Here is a 20145-nt window from a genome sequence, read left to right as displayed (position 1 = left end):
CAGTCATAGGTTCGATTGGTGGAAGTTCAATTATTATTTCTCCTTCTCCTTGAATTTCCACAGTTTCCTGTAGTGCTTGCCTTCATTGTCACCTTAGAGTCTTTTCAATTTTTGGATCCAAAGGAACCGTTTCATGTAGCACACGGTGCATGCACTACAAAGATAAAAATGAAAAAATTTTTACCACAACTAAACAAACCAAGTAAAACAAAATAGACAAACAACTCTATCTACTAACTAAAAGATATTCACAATATAACACAATATTTAGATTAATAAAGCTCATTTAGTCTTAATATTGCCATGATTCCATGACAACGGCGCCAAAAACTTGACGAGATTTATACCTGCGATTTAATTTTAAACCTAATCTCCTCGTTGATTACAAGTGCACGAGTCGTGAACTTGTAGTACAAGGAAATAGGGTCGAATCCCTAGAGAATCACTTTTGAATTACTAAGGCTTTTAACTTAGTCTATTATCTAAACTTATCAAGAATTTTACCTAGTTTAATCAACCAAAAATACTAAAGTAAAATAAAAAAAAAGTTAACAACTTGAAGTAATTCAATTAAACACAAGTGTCCTAGAGTATAGAATCGACTAAATGTGCCTAACTAGGAATGAAATAGCCAATTACTACTAATATTCTTGTCTTGCTAAGGATGCATTTCACTCAAGCTATCGGAACTCGCTCTCGCCAATGAACCGAACTTAGCCTACACTAGAGTTTTCCTACTTTCGTGGTGAAATCTCAAGTATAAACTAGATCAAGCACAAGAAATATCATAAACATCCACCTAAGTATACTACTACTTTTGTGTGCCTACTCCTTAAGCTCCACTTATTCTATTTCCATCATTGCTAACTACTCTCATATATTAACAACAGCTAAAATGACTGATAAATGGTGATCAAGCATTCACAAGTGTTAAAACAAGAATAAGAGAACTAGCAAGTACAAGATATAGCAATAATCAATTAGATCTAACCATAATCAAGGCACAAATAGTTTCATCTAACCCTAGAACAAGAAGATTTAGCTAGACATAATAGATTCAACAATAAAGCTCATGTCTTTAAGGTAACTAAGCATTATTGACACAACAAGCAGAGTAAAGAGTGAGAAATGCTTATTCAAATGAAGAAACAAGATCTTCAAATTTCATTAATCTTTATTGCTATCAAAAATACATAGTACATCAAGAGTTCTCCAAGTTCTCCAAGAAAAGATGAAAACTAGATGTAAAACTATGTCTAAACTAAGCTTGAGAGAGAAAAGAAGAAAAAGTTCTCTTCTTCTTGTCCAATCTTCTCTCTCCTCAATTATATCTTTCTTCCTTGTTAAAAGTCAAGAAAAGGAAGCTCCTAGATGTCCCAAAAGGTGATGTACAATTATCCTTTTTGTGTCTTGTCAAGATAAAGAAAAAGAAAGAATCCATACAAGTTGACAAGCTGCAGCCACCATGAATCCCTGGATCGAATCCTTGTAGGGATTCACCAAGGGATTGAGTAGAGCAACACGAATTGAAGTTCTGGCGACAAACTGCGGGAGTAATCGCAGACGGATTCTCCCGCAGTTTGTCTCCCTTCCTTTCTTCTTCTTTGTTTCTTTTTTTGACGCTCAAACCTTCCTTGCGCCACTTCCGTTAGCCAATGTTGTGACTTTTTTAGTTTCGAATCTTTGCTAATTTCAGTTCCAATTAAAGTTGATCATTTACCCACGAAACAAAAGAGGTTTTGCATGTAAATGACAAAAATCACAACTATTCCATTTATTAGTTTAAAGTGCAAGTTAGTGGCATAAAATGGACAATTTATACCAATTAATCTTACAAATGGACTCAAAACTAATATGAAATATATTCAAAAAGAAGATAAATTTAGCTCTTATCAGCATGAACAACCATGGAAAGCCATTCATCTAAAGATCCATATAATCAAAGAATTCTAAATCTCCCATTGAGACCATTAATTGACTTTAATCGTGAACATTCACTTAATCTAAACTATTGAGAAACTTAATTAGGAATATACAATTACATACTAACGAGTAGTAGTTTAAAGAAGAAGAAGAAGAAGAGATAATAGTAAAATTCATCCATTGAATTATAGTTCTAAACTACATATCCTAATTAGAAGATTGGGAACCTAAGGATTTACAAGGCAACACTTCAACCTAATTGAGGAAAGATCTAAGTTAACAACATGTAGAAAAAAAAATTTAATGACATAGAAGACACATATTAACAGATTAAGCCATATATAGCATGAAATTAAACATTTAAATTACTAATCAAACAAAATTCAACCACTGAATCATACTTCTAAGTTACATACCCTAATCAGAAGATTGGGAATCGAAGGATTTGCAAAGCAAAACTTCAAGGAAAGATCTAAGTCAACATTAAAATAGCCAATTAAACAAAATTCAACCACTACATCATAGTTTTAACTTCTAAGGTACGTACACTAATCAGAAAATTGGGAATCAAAGGATTTGCAGAGCAACACTTTAACCTATTTGAGGGAAAGATCTATAAAGCAAAATAAGAACTTTTAATAAAGCAGAAGACATATATTAACAAACTAAGCCATATATAACACTAAATTAAACACTAAAATATTGAACAAAATTTCACAAACTAAACGAAACAAAATAACATGAGATCCAAATACGGATGGAACAAATAGAAAGTAAAAGCAGAAGTTTTGCCAAAAAAACAACGTTGAATAAAACAACAAATAGAGTTAATTTCTAGCAAAGCATAATTTATAACTAAACAAATGTCCAAGTTACAAGAATAGGAAGTTGAATCTATCTCTTGCAAAAGCTTGATTTGCAATACATGTAAACCCTGTAAAAAAGAATGACAAATAGCTACACCAAACTTAAAAAAAAGAGGAAAAATTAAAGAACATAAAAGCGTGATTCAAATGCATAAAAGCAGAAAGAGACAAAGTAGGAGAATGGGTATGAGGGCAATGTAGAAAATTTAGTCGACTTAAAAGGGCAAAAAGAAATTAACAAGCCTGCATTTCAGCTTAGTGAAATGGAAGAATTTGAAGCAGAACAGTTACATTTGTAATGGATAGCAAAATAAATAACTTCCCTAGTTCAAACTAATTGCGTCTCAAGAACTTTGAATGATTAGTTTGCATCCACAAAAACTATCTGTCATTTATAGTCTGGAGGTCCAGTCCCATACAAGTTTAGTTGGACTCTTCCCTTCCCCTATAGCATAAAAGAAATTTTTTTTTAAAAAAATGCCTACATAGACAACTTACCAATCACATTTAAGGGCAAACAAGTAATTCTGCATGAATACTAACCTCTAATAATGCATTGACACGTGCACAAAACATTATATTAGTGCATGTAAGTTGAAAAGGCCATTTTTCACCAACCCGCACATTATATTTTTGTACAATTTACTTAAGCTATTTAACAAAAATAGTTTAAATTATTAAGATAACCCTAAAAGGGGTGGATGAAATCTTGTGAACAATAATCCACAAGCTCCTTTGCGTACGTATAGGAAACCATTTGTCGACAAGAATAGTAATCAACTCAAGAGTATAGATTTAAGCTCGATACCTTTTATCTCCCTTCTCCCCTCCTCCCCCCCCCCCCCCTCTCGCTCCCTTCAAACTTTGGTTAGTTGCGCTGCTAAAACCCAACACCTTATAATAAACCCCTCAAAATTCAGCTTGGCAATTTCATTTTGAAGTTACACTCATTTTACCTCAAAATTTATTATCTTGGAACACATGCCTTCTTTCATTTATAGATGTTTATGAAAACATTATTTGATCTTCAAAAATGGCGCCTTTCAATATTGTGAGAAGATAGATCAACTAATTTGATGAATGTATAACAAGGAAGACGAATCACGAATTTAGATGGGGTGTGTGTTCAAGCAACTTAATTGCACAGCTTGTCAATTTATTCGACACATTGAACAACAAAAATTTTCAATCGTTCTATTAGATAATTATTGTTTTGATCATGTTATCAAATTTTATAAGATTCTAATATTAAGTGTAGCTAATCAATTCTATGAAGAAACACAAAATTCTAAAACAGTGATTTCTTACAACGTTTGCCTTCAGTAATCTGTTACACAAGATACTTCTGCAGCAAGGCTAACGTTGAATGAAAAGCCGCTGGCCTCCTCGCTAGTGGATTTTGTAAAGCAAGCTGATCAGGGATGAATGGATCTGAAATTGTTGATTTGCTTTGTCTTTTCAAATCGATTAAGGTTGTTATAATTTGTCATTGAAGTTGAATTGATTTTCAATCAACAAATGCTACTAGATATGTTCTTGAGTTTTTTTTATTTAATATAGAGTATCCCAAATTTTGTTGCGGTTAATAAAAAGAAGAAAGATATTTATGGCAACTTTTTTATTGGTCGAATTTTTAATCTATCAGGTCAAAGTTTTTAAAGGCACATGGATCATGGAAATATGACATAAATCTATCCTACGGTATATAAGGAGATTGAGTGGTGTTAAAACATAGAGTTGGTGAAAGTTGACCATTCCTCAATCAAAAGCTAGGTAAGTTACGGTACGTAATGAATAAATGCTCACAAAAGAGTAATTTAGGTAAGATTCTCTCAATCATGACAACCTCAAGAAAGACCAATAATTATTCGTGCTGCAAGAGTCAAAAAAATTGACGAATTGAAAACATGAGAACCACTCATTGGTACCGTGACTAGTGCCTAAAACTAAGATAACATCAGCAGCATGGTCTATGAGCAGGTTGATATAAGTAAGTGAATAATGACGCCTTCTCAAGCCCAATTTAACTAGTAGGATATTAGCGACATAACTGTGAGGTCTTGATTAAACTATCAAGTCTCTCCTTTTCTTTTTTCCTTTATAAGGTTTGGAATCATTTTTTATACTAATAATAATAATGATGATTATGATGATGCATTAAAGTCAAAAACATCAATATTTATAGGAAATCCACCTCTATGTGCAAATTTTGAAGTAGGTTTATGTCCCAAGTTTTGTATCTAAACATATATACAAGAATAGGGATAAGAAATCTAGTTCTTCAAGAAGCTATCATTTGCCATCAACAAGCTTATTTTTGGTTTGAATTGTACTTTTTTGAGAGCTTTTGTAGAAAAATTTATTGTAATACTTTTTAAAGATATGTATGTAAGGTAAAAAAAAGTGATTAAAATATTTGATAAGAAATATTTTCATGAAAATCAAAAAACTTTTTTCCACAAAAATGGAATCCAAATAAGGCTAAAAGGGATTTTAGAATTTCTAAATTCCATAAAGGTTAGAGAACTAGGAAGGTAATGCATTAATTTGCATTCATCACATATTTGATTTAAAAAAAAAAAACAACATTCCATTCAACCCTTCTCCCCACCTCCTCTCTTCTCCAACTTTTATCCTCCTCTAGTCATCCTCTCATAAACCTTCCTCTAAGGGAGGAAAATCACAGCATGGTCTCCCTCCATAAATCCCGATTTAGTCTGTTTTTCTAATAAAGTCTCTTCAAAATTTTTGTAATGAGAGTTTCTGTTTTTCTAGGAGTTTTTAGTGAGAAATTTCTTTCTCCTAGGGATCCTATGGAGATTTTTGTATTTTTTTTCTTATTATGTTGTTAAATATGAATTTATTTCAAATCTCATCGTCAAATCTGAAATTTTCTTGGCTCTTGAATTTAGTTCGACAAATCTCATTATCATTCTTGGTGGTAAAACCGTTGATTAGTAGATCTGTCGATTGCAACATGTATAGAAGGAAACTGTAGTGATTTATCTTAGAATATAATTTTGAAATTTTTTACATTTTTCAAATCTATTGTATTTGTTAAATTACAGATTATAATTTCTAATGCATGTTTAATCTACCACTATGGCAGTGATGCAAATCAAATTGTGCTGGACAATTTTCAACAATCCACTAAAGAAATTTGCTGTTTATTAAAACCAAAAAAAAATCATACTCTATTCGGTTTTCACATAATGCATCCAACTTTTTATCGTTATTACACCGCATAACATGGAATGTTTCAAAATTACACAATCTTTCTTACCAACTTTAATACGGAGCAAATTTAGCAAATTAAATTCCACGTATTTGTTTATATTTTCTCCCAAAAAATAAATATAGAAGTAGACAAAAACAAAAAAGGTTTTAGTGGTACAATGCGCTTGTAGAAATGCCCCTACAACTGTGGCAAAAGCCAGACCGCTCTAGAAACATCACGCCATTCCGATTTGTAAACACCGGCAATCCCTTGGGACCCACTATAGCAGCACAATCAACTTTTCTGGTTTAGTATTTTGATACAGATTTGACAAAAATCCAAACAGACCCTTCTGTACTAACACGTCTCTTATCTTGTGGACCCTATCTCCATAAAAACGACATCCCCACCTCACACCAAACGACAATCCTCCATTTTCCAACATAATTAAAACGCCCTTGTATTTTGGCTAAGCTTGTTACACTTGTTGAATCTCCATTGGCTATCACACGGATTGCCCCTGCCCACTAGGACATCGTGATTGCCCGCTTTATTGTCCGAAAAAGCAATAAAAGAAAAATTAAAAACAGTCACCACTACACAGCACGTCTTCTCTCATTTTCTAGTGAGAGAAAATTTTTAGATAGAGAGAGTGGAGAAAAAATGGGTGCAGAAGGTTGGAATTTAACGGCTAAGCCGTGTGACTCGTGCAAAGCGACGTCGGCCAGCGTGTTCTGCCGGGCGGACTCAGCGTTTTTATGCCTCGCCTGTGACTCCAAAATCCACGCCGCGAATAAGCTAGCCTCCCGCCACGGGCGCGTGTGGGTTTGCGAAGTTTGCGAGCAAGCCCCTGCAAGTGTGACTTGCAAGGCGGATGCTGCAGCCCTTTGCAACGCCTGTGACCGCGACATCCACTCTGCAAACCCGCTTGCCCGCCGCCACGAGCGGCTTCCGATCAGCCCCTTCTTCGACTCGGCCTCGGCTGCCAGGTGTACCGGAGCTAGCGACGAGAAATGTTTGCTCGACGTCGGCAGCGAGGCCGAGGAAGCGGAAGCAGCTTCGTGGCTGCTACCTAACCCGAACTGTAATAAGGATTTAGAACCGGATAGTCCGGAGTACAAGACTGCGGACTATTTGTTTACTGATATGGATCCTTATTTGGATATGGATTTGATATCCGGTGATCAAAAGCCTCATGTCATGCAGTATCAAAACCACCATCACAATCATGTTCACCAGCAGCATAACTCCGATGGAGTTGTTCCAGTGCAGAACAAGAATGATCCGACCCATTTACCCGGTCCAGTTGTGGATGGATTCCCCACCTATGAAATGGATTTTGCTGGATCTAAAAGTTTTATGTACAACTTCAGCTCTCAATCCATCAGCCAAAGTGTATGTGATATTTTTTTTTTTATTTTAGGCCAATCAGTTAATATACAGTATTCAGTTTTGACCAAAAAAAATTAATATATTCAGTTTATTTATTTTTATTTTTGGCAGGTTTCATCGTCTTCCATGGAGGTGGGGGTCGTACCGGACCACAATGCGATGGCGGATGTATCCAACAATTTCTCAAGGAGCGATGCCGTTCCGAATCCGGTCTCCGGCGTGGATAGAGAAGCGAGGGTTTTAAGGTACAGGGAGAAAAGGAAGAACAGAAAATTTGAGAAGACGATTCGGTATGCTTCGAGAAAGGCCTATGCGGAGACCCGACCCAGAATTAAAGGAAGGTTTGCGAAGCGGGCGGAAGTTGAAATTGAATCGTTAATAGTTGCTGATGCGTCTTACGGCGTCGTTCCGACCTACTGAATTGTGAAGTAAAATCAAATTTTGGGTGGATTTTACTTTTTAGCTTAATCACCTTTACTTCTCTGCTCTTTTTTGTTTTTTTTTTCGGCTTTTGGTAGCTGAGGCTACTTTATCTTTTGTTGACTATGTGGATTATGGTTAATGTATTGTACATATTTTTAATCCCCTTTTTTGTTGGTCAAATCTAATCAGCATTTTGGTGGGATTTGGCGATGAGAATGAAAATTGGCAACTAATTGTGCCTTGTTGGGTTAAATTGGGAGAAAGGATTATGAGGTGTAAATTCGGATTGCGGTTTTAAGAAGTAATTTTAGAAAAATAATATTTTGCCATCTTTAAACATTTGATATATATAAAACAAAAAGTGATCACAAAAAGTACTCTTAAAAAATTTTCAATAAATATATTTTTTTTGGGATAAATTTTCAATAAGCTTTGGCTCTGTTCTTTTTTTGGGGGAGGCAACACAAGACAGGTTGTGCTCAATTGAAATAGAAATTTTTTATTTTCTATTTAATTTAAAATAAAATAAAGATGTGAAAATTTTTTGAGAATTTCTTCTAGTTAAAATATTATATATATATATATATATATATATATATATATATAAGATAATAGACTCCTGTGTAATAGTTTCTGCTCGGGTTTACATAGATTCATAATTATTGTTATACCACCATCAAAAAAAGATTAAGATTTTGTTTGGATTGTATTTTTTTGAATTTTTTTATAGAAAAATTATTATAGTATTTTGATATTTATGAAGTAGAAAGGTGATTGAAAAATGTGATCACAAAAAATATAGTAATTTTTTTTTGAAAAATTATAATCCAAACATATTCTAAATTTCTCTCTAGACGTAAGTGTGTAAGTCGAGAATTCAATTTCATTTGCCGAGAAAAACAAAGGAAAATAAAAGCAGATGTTAAAACATACATTTGGTCTAGGCATTTTTGTATATCTGTTAATTTTTCATATAATTTTTTTAGACTTCACTCTCAGAGAATAAGATAGGTTAGATTATAAAAATATTATTAAAAAAATTTCAATAAACGACTTGTCTGACTTCCCTCTTATATATAATGTTTTTCTTTCCCTCGATTTACGCAAGCTAGAGGCATGACTGAACTTTCTTTGTTTCTATAATCTTACTTTTTTCCTTAATCTTTTTGGAGAATACAAGGAAAAGATTAATTTATTGGTGTAGAATCAAAAGGTATGTTGCTATTGGTGACTTGGATATGCTGTGGTAAGCTGACTATTGTTTAATTAAATACTTAACTATTGGTGACTATTGTTTAATCAGAAGGTATGTTATCTAACATGTCAATCATCTCGTTGATTTACAGTCCCAGTGAAAATTATCGGTGGAAGCCCTTTTCTTTTCATATGGACAGATTAAGGCAGTAGTTCCTTTGAGTACTTTGACTAACGGGGTTCGAACTAAAATGATTGCCAGCAAATGATAATGAGGATTATTACTCAAAAGAAAAATTGATGCAACGACTTTTAAGTCACCGTCTCTTCTTTACTAGCAACCTATTTGATGATATTTCATAATGCATAGGAATTCTGGGATGTTTACAAACGGAAATCTATGAGAAAGTGAGGCACATGTAAGATTATTATCTATATCTGCATATGCCTTGCTTGGATTGCTTGTTTCCGTCGGAAAATATTATCGTTTTTCGTGATAGCATTTTTCTATCATCTTTTTTCCTCACATATATCAAATCGTTACAGTAATTTTTCCATGAAAAATGACGGAAAATGTAATTCAAACACAACCAAAAGTTTTTGAAAAGAGGAAATAATCCGTTTAAAGATTTTGTATTCTAATGGACTACAAAGTCCATTAAGACACTAAATTTTTTTATGGAGAGCAAAAAATTTTCCTTAATTGATTAAAAATTATCCTCATTTTTGCAATTCCATAGACGTATAAACATATTAAAACTGTACCAGCTTAAACTTCAAAATCAACAAAAGAAAAGTGATCTGTCATCAACATGACGTGCCAAGGGGTTGCAGCTTTTCTACCTTTGCGAAGCCAACCAACAATTTCTACATTAATGCAAGAATAGTTCCAGAAACCTCCCTTAAGGTCTGTTGCAATATTACTTGATACCCCTAAATTTTGAAAAAATTTCACTTACCTTTCTCATTTTCAGCTTTTTGTAATGTTATCAACCCAATTCAAAAAATATTATTAAGAAACTCATATTTGGAGAGAGGAAATGCTTTAATTCTAATAGAAAAAATTATACAAGTAGGTGTTTTTAAGGCACAAAAGATTACTATTTAAGCGTGCGTTCAAGCTAAAATATTTTTCGTTCACTATGAAGTGTTTTCATTAATTTGAGGAGTTTTATGAATTTTAAAAAAATTGAACTTTCTAAATTTTTTGTATAGACAGATGACTTGAGTATAAAAAACAGACATAATGTTTTTTACTCATTTGAGGTGTTTCCAAAAAATGTAAAAGTAACTTTCTTTATTAAAAAGTATTTTTAGATAAATTTAGAATTTTATAAAACTTATAGAATTTTGTTTAGTATTCTAACTTTTTGTCCAAATCGATGGCTTGAATATAAGAGAAAGATAAATTATTAACAATATTTTTAGAAACTGATTTGAGGTATTTTCAACATGCAAAATGTATTTTTTTCTAATAATAACAATTTTTCTTTTGTATTTCTTGTCCGGACCGATAACATAGAAAATTACAAAAGGTCTTTCAATTTCATTAATATATTGTAATTCTTAAGGATTTAATTTGATTTATTATGAAAAGTAATGGTGCACAAGCAACGGGTAGTTTTTGAAAAGAAATGTTTTATATCTCTCAAACTAAGTTTTTAAATCATATCTTTTGAAATGGATTGATAAAGTTAAAAAATGCTGAAAATAAGGGAGGTAGGTGAAATTTCTTAAATTTTAGGGATCTCAAATGATATTAATATAAATATGAGAGGAGGTTACTAAAATTATCTCTTAATGCAAAATAAGAAAACCAAAGAAAAACCAATTTAAAAAAATATTTTGGGTCTTTGAATAATTAAGTGTAATTAAGAAACTAAATTTGTTAAATTAATGAAACTGTTTTGATAGGTGTCTATCAGTGTGAAACCCACAGTGTCTGTCATCCAATGGCAATTCTAACCTATAAATACAAAAATGTTTACGTCATGAATGACGTAACGAAAATCAGAGAAACGTGAACCACAAATTATCACGGATTTGACTTCAACTGTTCAACTCAACTATTAATGCTCTGGACCCCACCATATGCTTCTCAGTCAATTTAGAGAAAACCCAAGAAAGTTGAAAAGGGCAATTTTATGCGAAAAGGGCATAATTGACAAAAAAAAAAGAAGCCATCAGCTTCAGCAAATTGACAGGTGGTATTTGACTATTCGGTATCTACTATCCAGTGTAATAAATTAATAACACATGGTCCATGGATACATAAAATAATATTACTAAGACAAAAAAAAGTAGTTTACTTTCAAAAAAATATACACCACAAGCATATTACATGGTCCACAGATTATAAATTGATTGGTCCACGAGATCTCTCATCTCATATCCTTAGTGCTTATCCTGTTGTGAGTCACTACTCATCAGTCATCAGTAGTTCAGTACTGAGATGCATCAACTAGGGCTGCTTGATTTCTCTTCCGTCCTTTCTAGGAAGAAATTCTACGAAGGGTTATTGTGGATAAAGACACTTGGGATAAAGATATTTGGGATAATTTCAGCGGCTTTCCTTGAGTTCCGCGACAATTCACTTAACCTCTTGAACTTTAAAAGATATCTCATTTGCCTCCTTTATTTTCATCTTTTTTTTTTATAGCAGTGTAAACTCATTTTAAAATATATTATTAAAAAACTTATATTTGAATAGAGAATTCGTGTTCATTCCAATGTTGCCCTTTTCTTGTACATCTTTTTTGTTTTCATAATAAAATAGTTAATATCTTAAACTTTTAAAACTTTGCCGTTATAATTTTGTAGCCAAGAATTATAGGATGTTAACAAGATTGAAAAATATTTTAATAGTTTTCATATCATTAGTTGACACAATATATATTAAATTTAGAAATTCACAAACATTTTTCAGTAAAATAATAACTCCTTTTGGTCTTCGAAAACATATAAAATGAGTTTTTAAATATAATATAAATTTATTCTATTTTTCAGAAATTCTAATAATTTAAAAAACTTATCAAATTGATGGTAAACACTTTGCAGTTAATAATATTTTTTGGTTTGAAAGCACCTCAAATATACTCTTAAAAATAAATTATTTATACCTTAAAACACTTACTGTTATATTGTATCCCACTAAAATTGCACATTCAAACAATATGTCTATTAATTTCAACCTTTTCTTAATACACTTTTAATTTTTTCAAAAAAAAAAGTAGGATGAATAAGGGCACGTTTGGAATGAAATCATCTTCTTTATCCAAAAATGAGTTTTTTTAAGGGTTATTATCATTTTATCCCTAACCTTTATAGCTACTATCACTTTACCCCCTAATGTTATCCTTTAGTCAGTTTACCCATTTCCGTTAGCCAACTCATTGTTACTAATTTTTAAGACGAAAATACCCTTAAGCCTTGAAGAACTTGTTTCTTCTTTTTTTTTTTGCTCATAGTATTTGCAATTGTCTTGATTTTTTTTAAATTCCTTTTCTCTTAAAATGATATCCAACCTTTTTTTATTCTCTTTTTTCTTAAATCGTTCACAAATCCCTTAATTTTTATTTTTTTTATTTCTTATTTTATTCTCTTAATTTCTTGTCTACTCTACCTACAAGGTTATAATATAAAATTTTTTTGGACATATTTATATTTTTTCGTAAGTGTAAAAAAATCATCTGGAAATTCTTATACTAGAAACTATTTTTTACTTTTTCAGGCTGATAGATCCTTTTTGCAAACTTTCAAAAAAAAATTTGAAATTTCATATTCCAAGTGACAATGAAGAAGATTAACGACTGTTGTTAGATGCTACCATCAAATAAAAAAAAAATTCTATTGACCTTGAATGTATTCTCAATATCAAGTTTAGCTAGCTGTTACATATACATAAAGCATAATCATTGTCTAGTTGTGACAAAAAAAAATCATTCACTATCTGTCATTAGTGGGAATCCATCAAAATTAATAACAAAATATCATCAATTCATCCAGAAAGAAAAGAACAAAACATTATCTTCAAATTGTTGACCATTAGAAATATCATTTTTTGCCAACTGGTATGCTGGACTTTGAAGCAACACTTGACGATCCTTGGCTGGATAACAAATGGACTCCATATCTAGTTTGCACCTTGTGAACCTAAAAGAAGATGTGAAAATATGAAAAAGCATAACCGTACAACCAACACTACATCACTGGAGTTTATTAAATTGCACAAGGCTTCAATATTCAAACCTGATTTCCAGCATTGTAGTTTTTACTGCTTGAAGTTCTAAATGGAGCTCCGGTCATAATATCACCACTTGCTTTGTCAGTCATAATATCAGCACTTGCTTTCTCACTCATAATATCACCATTGCTTCCTCTACCAGCTCTAATAGTAGTCACTCTGCCTTCACTTCCGCTCTGACTAGCACACTTTGTAGTCACCATTTGTGGGGAAATCTGCAATGAATTTCATTTGTAAGTGATGATTGTACTGATAAAGGAAACTAGGCAAAAGTGAACAATTTTATCATTCTTGAGTAGTGAATAAAAGTTGTTCCAGTTGACATTCCCACACCATTCTAGTTGCCAATCCCACTCAATGGACCATAGCTAACACCTTTGCCACGACCCCTTCCCATCTTAGTTTCTTTACCTCTACTGTAGTTAACACTTAAGCCACGCCCCCTTCCAATAGCAATTCCCCTATCTCTAACATTGCCTGTACGTGCAACTTGGGAATTTTTTGGTTGTATGCTAGTTTCTTGTGAATTGTTACAGGTAGCTTTTTCAACCTAGAACAAAAAGATAAAGAAATAAGTTAACAAAAGCTGAAACTTGTTGAATTATGAATCAAATAAAGCTGGTTCACTACTTGTTTTCTTTTCCTAACATACAAGCAGCCAGTGTTTTTGCAGCTCCTTACATTGTGATTTGTATGACCACAGTGACTGCAATGAATTGGTATGCCTTTTTTGCTAAGTTTGTTGGATTGCTGGTTCTCATCAGGTCCCTTTCTTCTTTTCTTTGTTAGCCTGCCGAGTGCTTTTCTGATAAAAGGGGGTGCCACTGGATCTGTATTTGATTTCACCCACTTGCTTTCATCTGGAACTGGTATAATGAGGTTCACGTAGGCCCTCTTATACATGTCAACTGTGTACCAATCATGAACAAAGTCAGCTGGCTCACCATCCCTATTCACAATTGCCACACAAGCATGAACACATGGGATACCTGTCATTTCCCACTCTTTACATGTGTAGCTACCTTCATTAATGGAAACTATATAACTCTTAGTAGGTTAAGCAATTTCCCATATCCCACTTTCTGATTCCCAACTTTCAAAAAATGGCACCTGAGTCTTGTGGTTCTCTAATTTCTCAACTATTCTTGGGCAGATTTTGGACTTAATTCTTTTAATCCATTGTCTTTTCTCATGATACCTACACATGATTTGTCTTCTAATATTCTCAAACATGGTCAAAATAGGTTCTTGCCTTGCCTCCTTAACATATTGATTGAAGCTCTCGCATATGTTGTTGGTTAGAAGGTCACACTTAGTTCTACTAGAAAAAGTGTGTCTTGCCCATAGGTTTGTTGGAACAGCTCTTAACCATGCATGAACTTCAGGTGATATTGCTTGTAATTCTCTCATACTAGCCAAAAATCTGTCTGGTACATAGGCTCTAGCAGCCGCTCACATGATGTTCCTCAATTGTTTATCTTTGAATCGTAGCTTAAAATTGGCGTACATATGCCTGACACAATATCTATGCTCAACTCTAGGAAATCTGTTCTCCATTATCTCAATCAATCCCTGTAAACAAAATACGTAATTAGCATCATGTGTAAAATAAAAGGGAAAAAAAGTTGTCAACTAAACCAAAATAATAGTTGACTAACCTTTTGTCTATCAGAGATGAAAACCCAACCTCAGTTAGTAGGTCAAGGAACCAGCCCCAGCTATCTTTGCATTCAGACTCTACTAGTGCCATAGTGAGTAGATACATTTGATTGTTAGCATCTCTACCAATAGCAGCCATCACCCCCATTGTAGATTTTACATGACAAGCATCTAGTCCTATCACAGGTCTACATGCAACAATAAAGCCTTCCTTTTGAGCAAAAAACATCACAAACATTCTTTTGAAGATAGGATTAGGGCACATAGGCAACCTCTTAGTTACTACAATAGCAACAGAACCTGGATTCTTACAAATTATTGTAGCACAATAGTCCCTAATTCTCCAATACTGCATCTTATGATCACCCTGGATCACCTTAACTGCCTTACTCTTGGCCCTGTAAAGTTGTTGGTCAGACACATTCACATTATACTTTCTTTTCATTGCCTTCTTAAGTACATCAATTTTTAGAGATGGATTATCAGCAATGTCTCTAATAAACCTTTGGGCTATCCATTTTGCATTAGCACTCTTGTTCTTGTAGGAATGTGGACATTGATGAGGAGTTCCATCTAGTGTTTTTATTTGGAATTGTTTGGTATCCCTATACTCACTGGCATACACTCTCCAGCCACAATTTCTTTTGCAAGTGATCACAATCCTATCATTGTCATTTCTTTTCCAATTTATCTCAAACCCATTTACTATAGAATGATGTCTTATAGCAAGCCTAAAATCTTGCACATTAGTAAATAGATTTCTAACTTCTAATTCAGGCTTCTCCATGCCCTTTTCAATATTAAATTTAGGAAAATCTTCAGGTTGTTCTTCATCAGATGAGTTTAAAGCAACAGTCAATACTTCATCATCACTGATAACCTCTTTCTCTAACATTTTTCCCTTCTCCCTAGAGGCAACATAAGCCTGGTACTCCTTTGCAATCAACTGAGCATATTCACTATAATCTGGGAAGTTTTGCTGTTCATTTGTATCCTCTAAATTTTCTTCCCCTTCCCATGGATCACACTCATCATTCAATCTATCACCATCAAGAAAAAATTCAAAATCAGAATCATCACTTGATCCTCCTTCTTCAGCATGATACGCTTCGTCAGAAGAATCACTATCCTCATTTTCATTTTCTAAACTCTCATGATTTTGAACTCCAGCACCATTTCCCTCATCATTGGTAGCATTTCCAACTTCAAGGTGCTCCAGATGAGCACTGTTGTCAACCTCATTATTAAGCATAGGTTCCTCAACAAAAGCATCATTATCAATGTGACAGCCCCACCTTCCCCTAAGGCGAACCAAAGGGTTTGGCGGACCGCCTGCCCAGCTCTCGCCGGGACTCAGTCGTTCACTTCAGTCCTCAATCAAAAACCAGAATAAAAACACAAGAATAAATATAATGACGATCCAAAACTTAAAGCAAAACTTATATACATTACTATCTCAAAAGTGAGTTCAAACATCGAATAAACAGAGATTCTCAATTCACCATACATCCAGCCCGTGCCAAACACTAGGGCGAGAACCGTTACATAAATATGAAACTAGTCTAGGCTAGTCTATACTGAGTTCCCGTCCTTACTCGCCTTCCCCTGTTAAGGAAAACAAAACTAAAGGAATGAGCTAAAAGCTCAGTGAGGTTCCGAACACATAGGCAGCATTCACTACATATAACCAGTAATTCAAGATACATTTATGATATAAAGCGATAAACACAATTAATAAAAGGATACGTGCTCACAGGGAGCCATTCATTCGTTCATTCATTCATTCGTTCTCCTTTCATTCCCTTATTCCTCCAATCATTTGAAAATACATTTTTGATAAGTAAAACCCCTCATTTGCATTGACATTCGTTCATTCATTTCATTCACCCCCTTCTCGGACATTGGCCAGACTCCACCAGATTTCAAGGTAATACTCGAGTATACCAAATAGTAACCCAGGGTCACCATATCGCCCGACCGAGTCCGCTTCTGGCTCGAGTCGATCGGTAACGAAGAGCAGGGCCCAATTCAGCCAAAAGGCTTACATTCATGCACAAGTAACGTTTCAATCATTAAATCATTGAAAATTTCACATTCATTTAGGTCGAGTGCGATAAAGTACACGCTCGCCTAGAAAACTCGTTTTGGCAATCATTGAACACATTTGACATGTCATCAATCATTCATACAAGCCATGAAATCAAGGAAAATATAACAAACAAGGAACACTCACCTATTTACGCAAAATAACGTCCAAAATATCCCTCCGGATATTACGCTCAATCACCGAGAAAACCTAAGATTAAACAAGAAAGAATATTACAGTTTGTCTAGCAAAACAAGTAAGTGAAATCGAAGAAACCCGACAAATGATGAGTAGAATATATAAAATGACTTTAAAGTGAAACGAGGGAATTTGGACCTGTGAACGGAAATAACTAGGGTTTCATAATCCAAACGCAAAACCAAACTTAAAAGGGTTATAAAATTTCCAACGGAAAACACTTGAATCAAAGTCAAGTCGGAATCCAACTAGATAGGCTAAGAAATATTGTTTTCGGAATCGTTTATGTGGTTCAAAATCAATATACATTCAAGTAGGTATTATGGACTACATGTCTTGATAAAAATCATGTGGAAAAGGAGGACAAAACTACCTTACTTTTACACTTAAAACTTCACTTAAAAGTTGTTCACTCGTGGTCGAGAAAACCCTAAGTCATACCTCTATATTTTGGTATGACGTAGTAAATAAACATTTGAAGGTTCAAACGGAAAAGGTATCATGTTTTAAAATGGTAAAACGGTCACATTATTTGCCAAACGAAAATATACAAGTTCAAATAGAAACTTAGCCCTCGAACACCTTTTGAAAGAACCGATGAAATTTTCAATGAAACACGTCCAACTCGACACAAAACACCTTTGCAAAACCACTTTAACTCATTTACAAGACAAGAAAATAAACGGACAGCATTTCCCCTTTATATTCTACATTTTCACCCTACAATCCAAAACCCATGTTCATAGCAATTCAACCACAAACATCCATACAACTCATAAACAATAAAACACATCCAATTAGGCCACAAAACCCTTCAATCAAAGCTAATTAGAAGCTCCAAAGCCCACTATAAGAAAACCCCCAAATTAAACCCTAGAAACCAGAATTTATCACCTCAATCGTAAATTTTCCGCAAACGATCGCAATTAATGCACAAAAACTCCATTTAACACCATTTTAATCCATCAATCCAAGACCAATCCATGACTATCATATAAAATCAGAAAAATACCCAATAAATCAGAAAATCACCATAAATTCCTTCAACCCATGAAATCTTTCGCAAAATAACATATCTAATCACTACAAAGCATCAAGATATCATTATTGAAACAACAAGAGGACTTTCTTAGCATCTCACCTCTACTCAAGAAAGGTAGGAACTTACAACTTCCCCTCTAAAAACAACTCCACTAGCACCTTTAACCCACCTTAGCTAGCGCTTGTACGGAGTAGTTTGAAAATCCAACGGTGAAAACTCAAGATTTGAGTGAGAATTGAAACCAGAAATTGAAGAGGTTTTCTCTTGTTTTTCTCTCCAAAGAGCCAACAAGAGGGAAGCAAAAATGAGGACAAAATGCAGCCAAAACAAGATATTTATGAAGGAAAACAGCTGGTCAAAAGTGGCTGCCGGAGCTGCCACGTCACAATCCGGCCGGAATCTGGCCGGATTCAGGGCAGTAGCAAAAATCATTTTTTTTTTCAAAACCCCTCAACAATCCGGCCAAGAACTGGCCGGATTTGCGGCTAGATTTGGTCTTTCAGCTTTTCACAAAAATTTTTCCTCTTTTCCGGATTCGATTGCCGCGCTCAATCATACTTCCAACACATACACATATATACATATCTCACACACAAATACACGTATTAACAAAACCTTCATTTGTTTAAACCAATGGTTAACAAATTTCACTTTAAAAGGGAAAATGAGAAAAAACCAAAAGGCTAAGAAAATATGGAAATTTTTAGGGTTCTCACAATCAACACAAAAACCAACATATATCTCAATCATATTGTGGTTCCTGTTGAATTCAAGCATTTCTAAGACATTATTGTCACTGTTAAATAGTCTAAGCCCATGTAACAAGTCAAATCCAGAAATCTTATAGTACTTCGGAAAGTTTTCATCCACATTAATTTTTCTCAAGTAGCTGAGAATTTCAAAATATGACATGAGATCAGGATCAATGTCAAGAAAGTGTGCTAATTTTCCCCCCACGTACTCAAACACAGGAGCATGGATAAAATGACCATCATAGTGAATCTTGAAAGTGTGCATACTTGTGGCTCTAAAAAGTCAGCCATAATATATATGATACATCCAACTGAAATACGCATAAAAGTACAAGAATAGAAAAGCCTCGGGTCATTGATTCACAATCTACTAATTCATAAAAAGTCCATATACTTGGCTAGGAATATTTTTCTATAGAACAATTGGTAGGTAGGCTAGGACTAATATAATATTAGTTATTGTAACCAATAAGTTGTAAGGCTGTATTTCCCTTGGATTTCAAATCCAATAACGTGAGTTATTGTAACCAATAAGTTGTAAGGCTGTATTTCCCTTGGATTTCAAATCCAATAACGTGATTGATTTAAAGATTACTACCTTGGAACAGCTAAATCATTTTAGCATATTGAAATGATCAACATGCAGAAGACATATTACATTACATTTTGGGTATTTTGAGATGTACCTTGTTTTATTTTTCTTTCACACCAACAATTCTCAACTCCTGCTACAAAGTCTTTCGATCTGTCTTTGGATTTGTTGATCACTTCATCCTTTGATCGTCAAAGAGCAAAGATGAAAGGTTAAAGAAATTTAGGGTTTTAAACACTGTAAAAGTTTCTTTTCTTCGTTAAAAGAGAATGAATGAGAATGAATGAGGGAACCCTCCTAAGTTCCCTCCTAAGCAATAACTCTTTCTTTTTCCCTTTTTTTCCTTTTTTTTATTTTCCTACATAATGTGCCTTTTTTCCCGCCCATTGCAATTTTGGAACAAAATGGGCATTTTTGTCATCAACTATTATTTTGGGCTACATATGTCATTTCATCTAAATTATGTAACGCCGTTTGCTTTGGTCATTAGTCTTGGGGGTAAACTGATTAAAAAATAATATTATGGGGTAAAGTGATAATAGCTATAAAGGCTAGGGG

The 20145-nt window shown here is 33.7% G+C and overlaps 1 protein-coding gene across 1 annotated transcript; it reads left to right on the top strand.

The window, feature by feature from the left end:
* Window positions 1-6600: 6600 nt before the first annotated feature.
* Window positions 6601-8054, top strand: LOC113781234 (zinc finger protein CONSTANS-LIKE 4-like). Its single transcript, XM_027327138.1, has 2 exons — window positions 6601-7401; window positions 7510-8054. The coding sequence occupies exons 1-2, from the start codon at window positions 6670-6672 to the stop codon at window positions 7816-7818; spliced, it is 1041 nt and encodes a 346-aa protein (XP_027182939.1). The 5' UTR covers window positions 6601-6669; the 3' UTR covers window positions 7819-8054.
* The last annotated feature ends 12091 nt before the right edge of the window (window positions 8055-20145 follow it).

Source organism: Coffea eugenioides, chromosome 8 (genome assembly GCF_003713205.1).
Source record: "Coffea eugenioides isolate CCC68of chromosome 8, Ceug_1.0, whole genome shotgun sequence".
In the NCBI taxonomy this organism is placed as follows: Eukaryota; Viridiplantae; Streptophyta; class Magnoliopsida; order Gentianales; family Rubiaceae; genus Coffea; species Coffea eugenioides.
The sequence above is the reverse complement of the archived record's forward strand: the minus strand, read 5'-3'. Positions and strand labels throughout refer to the sequence as shown.

What these genes read in the sequence shown, in the direction of transcription:
- LOC113781234 (XM_027327138.1), top strand. Translation starts at nt 6,670, where the DNA reads ATGGGTGCAGAAGGTTGGAATTTAACGGCTAAGCCGTGTGACTCGTGC. An exon ending in CTCAATCCATCAGCCAAAGT is followed by an intron (nt 7,402 to 7,509) that starts GTATGTGATATT and finishes TATTTTTGGCAG; the next exon opens with GTTTCATCGTCTTCCATGGA.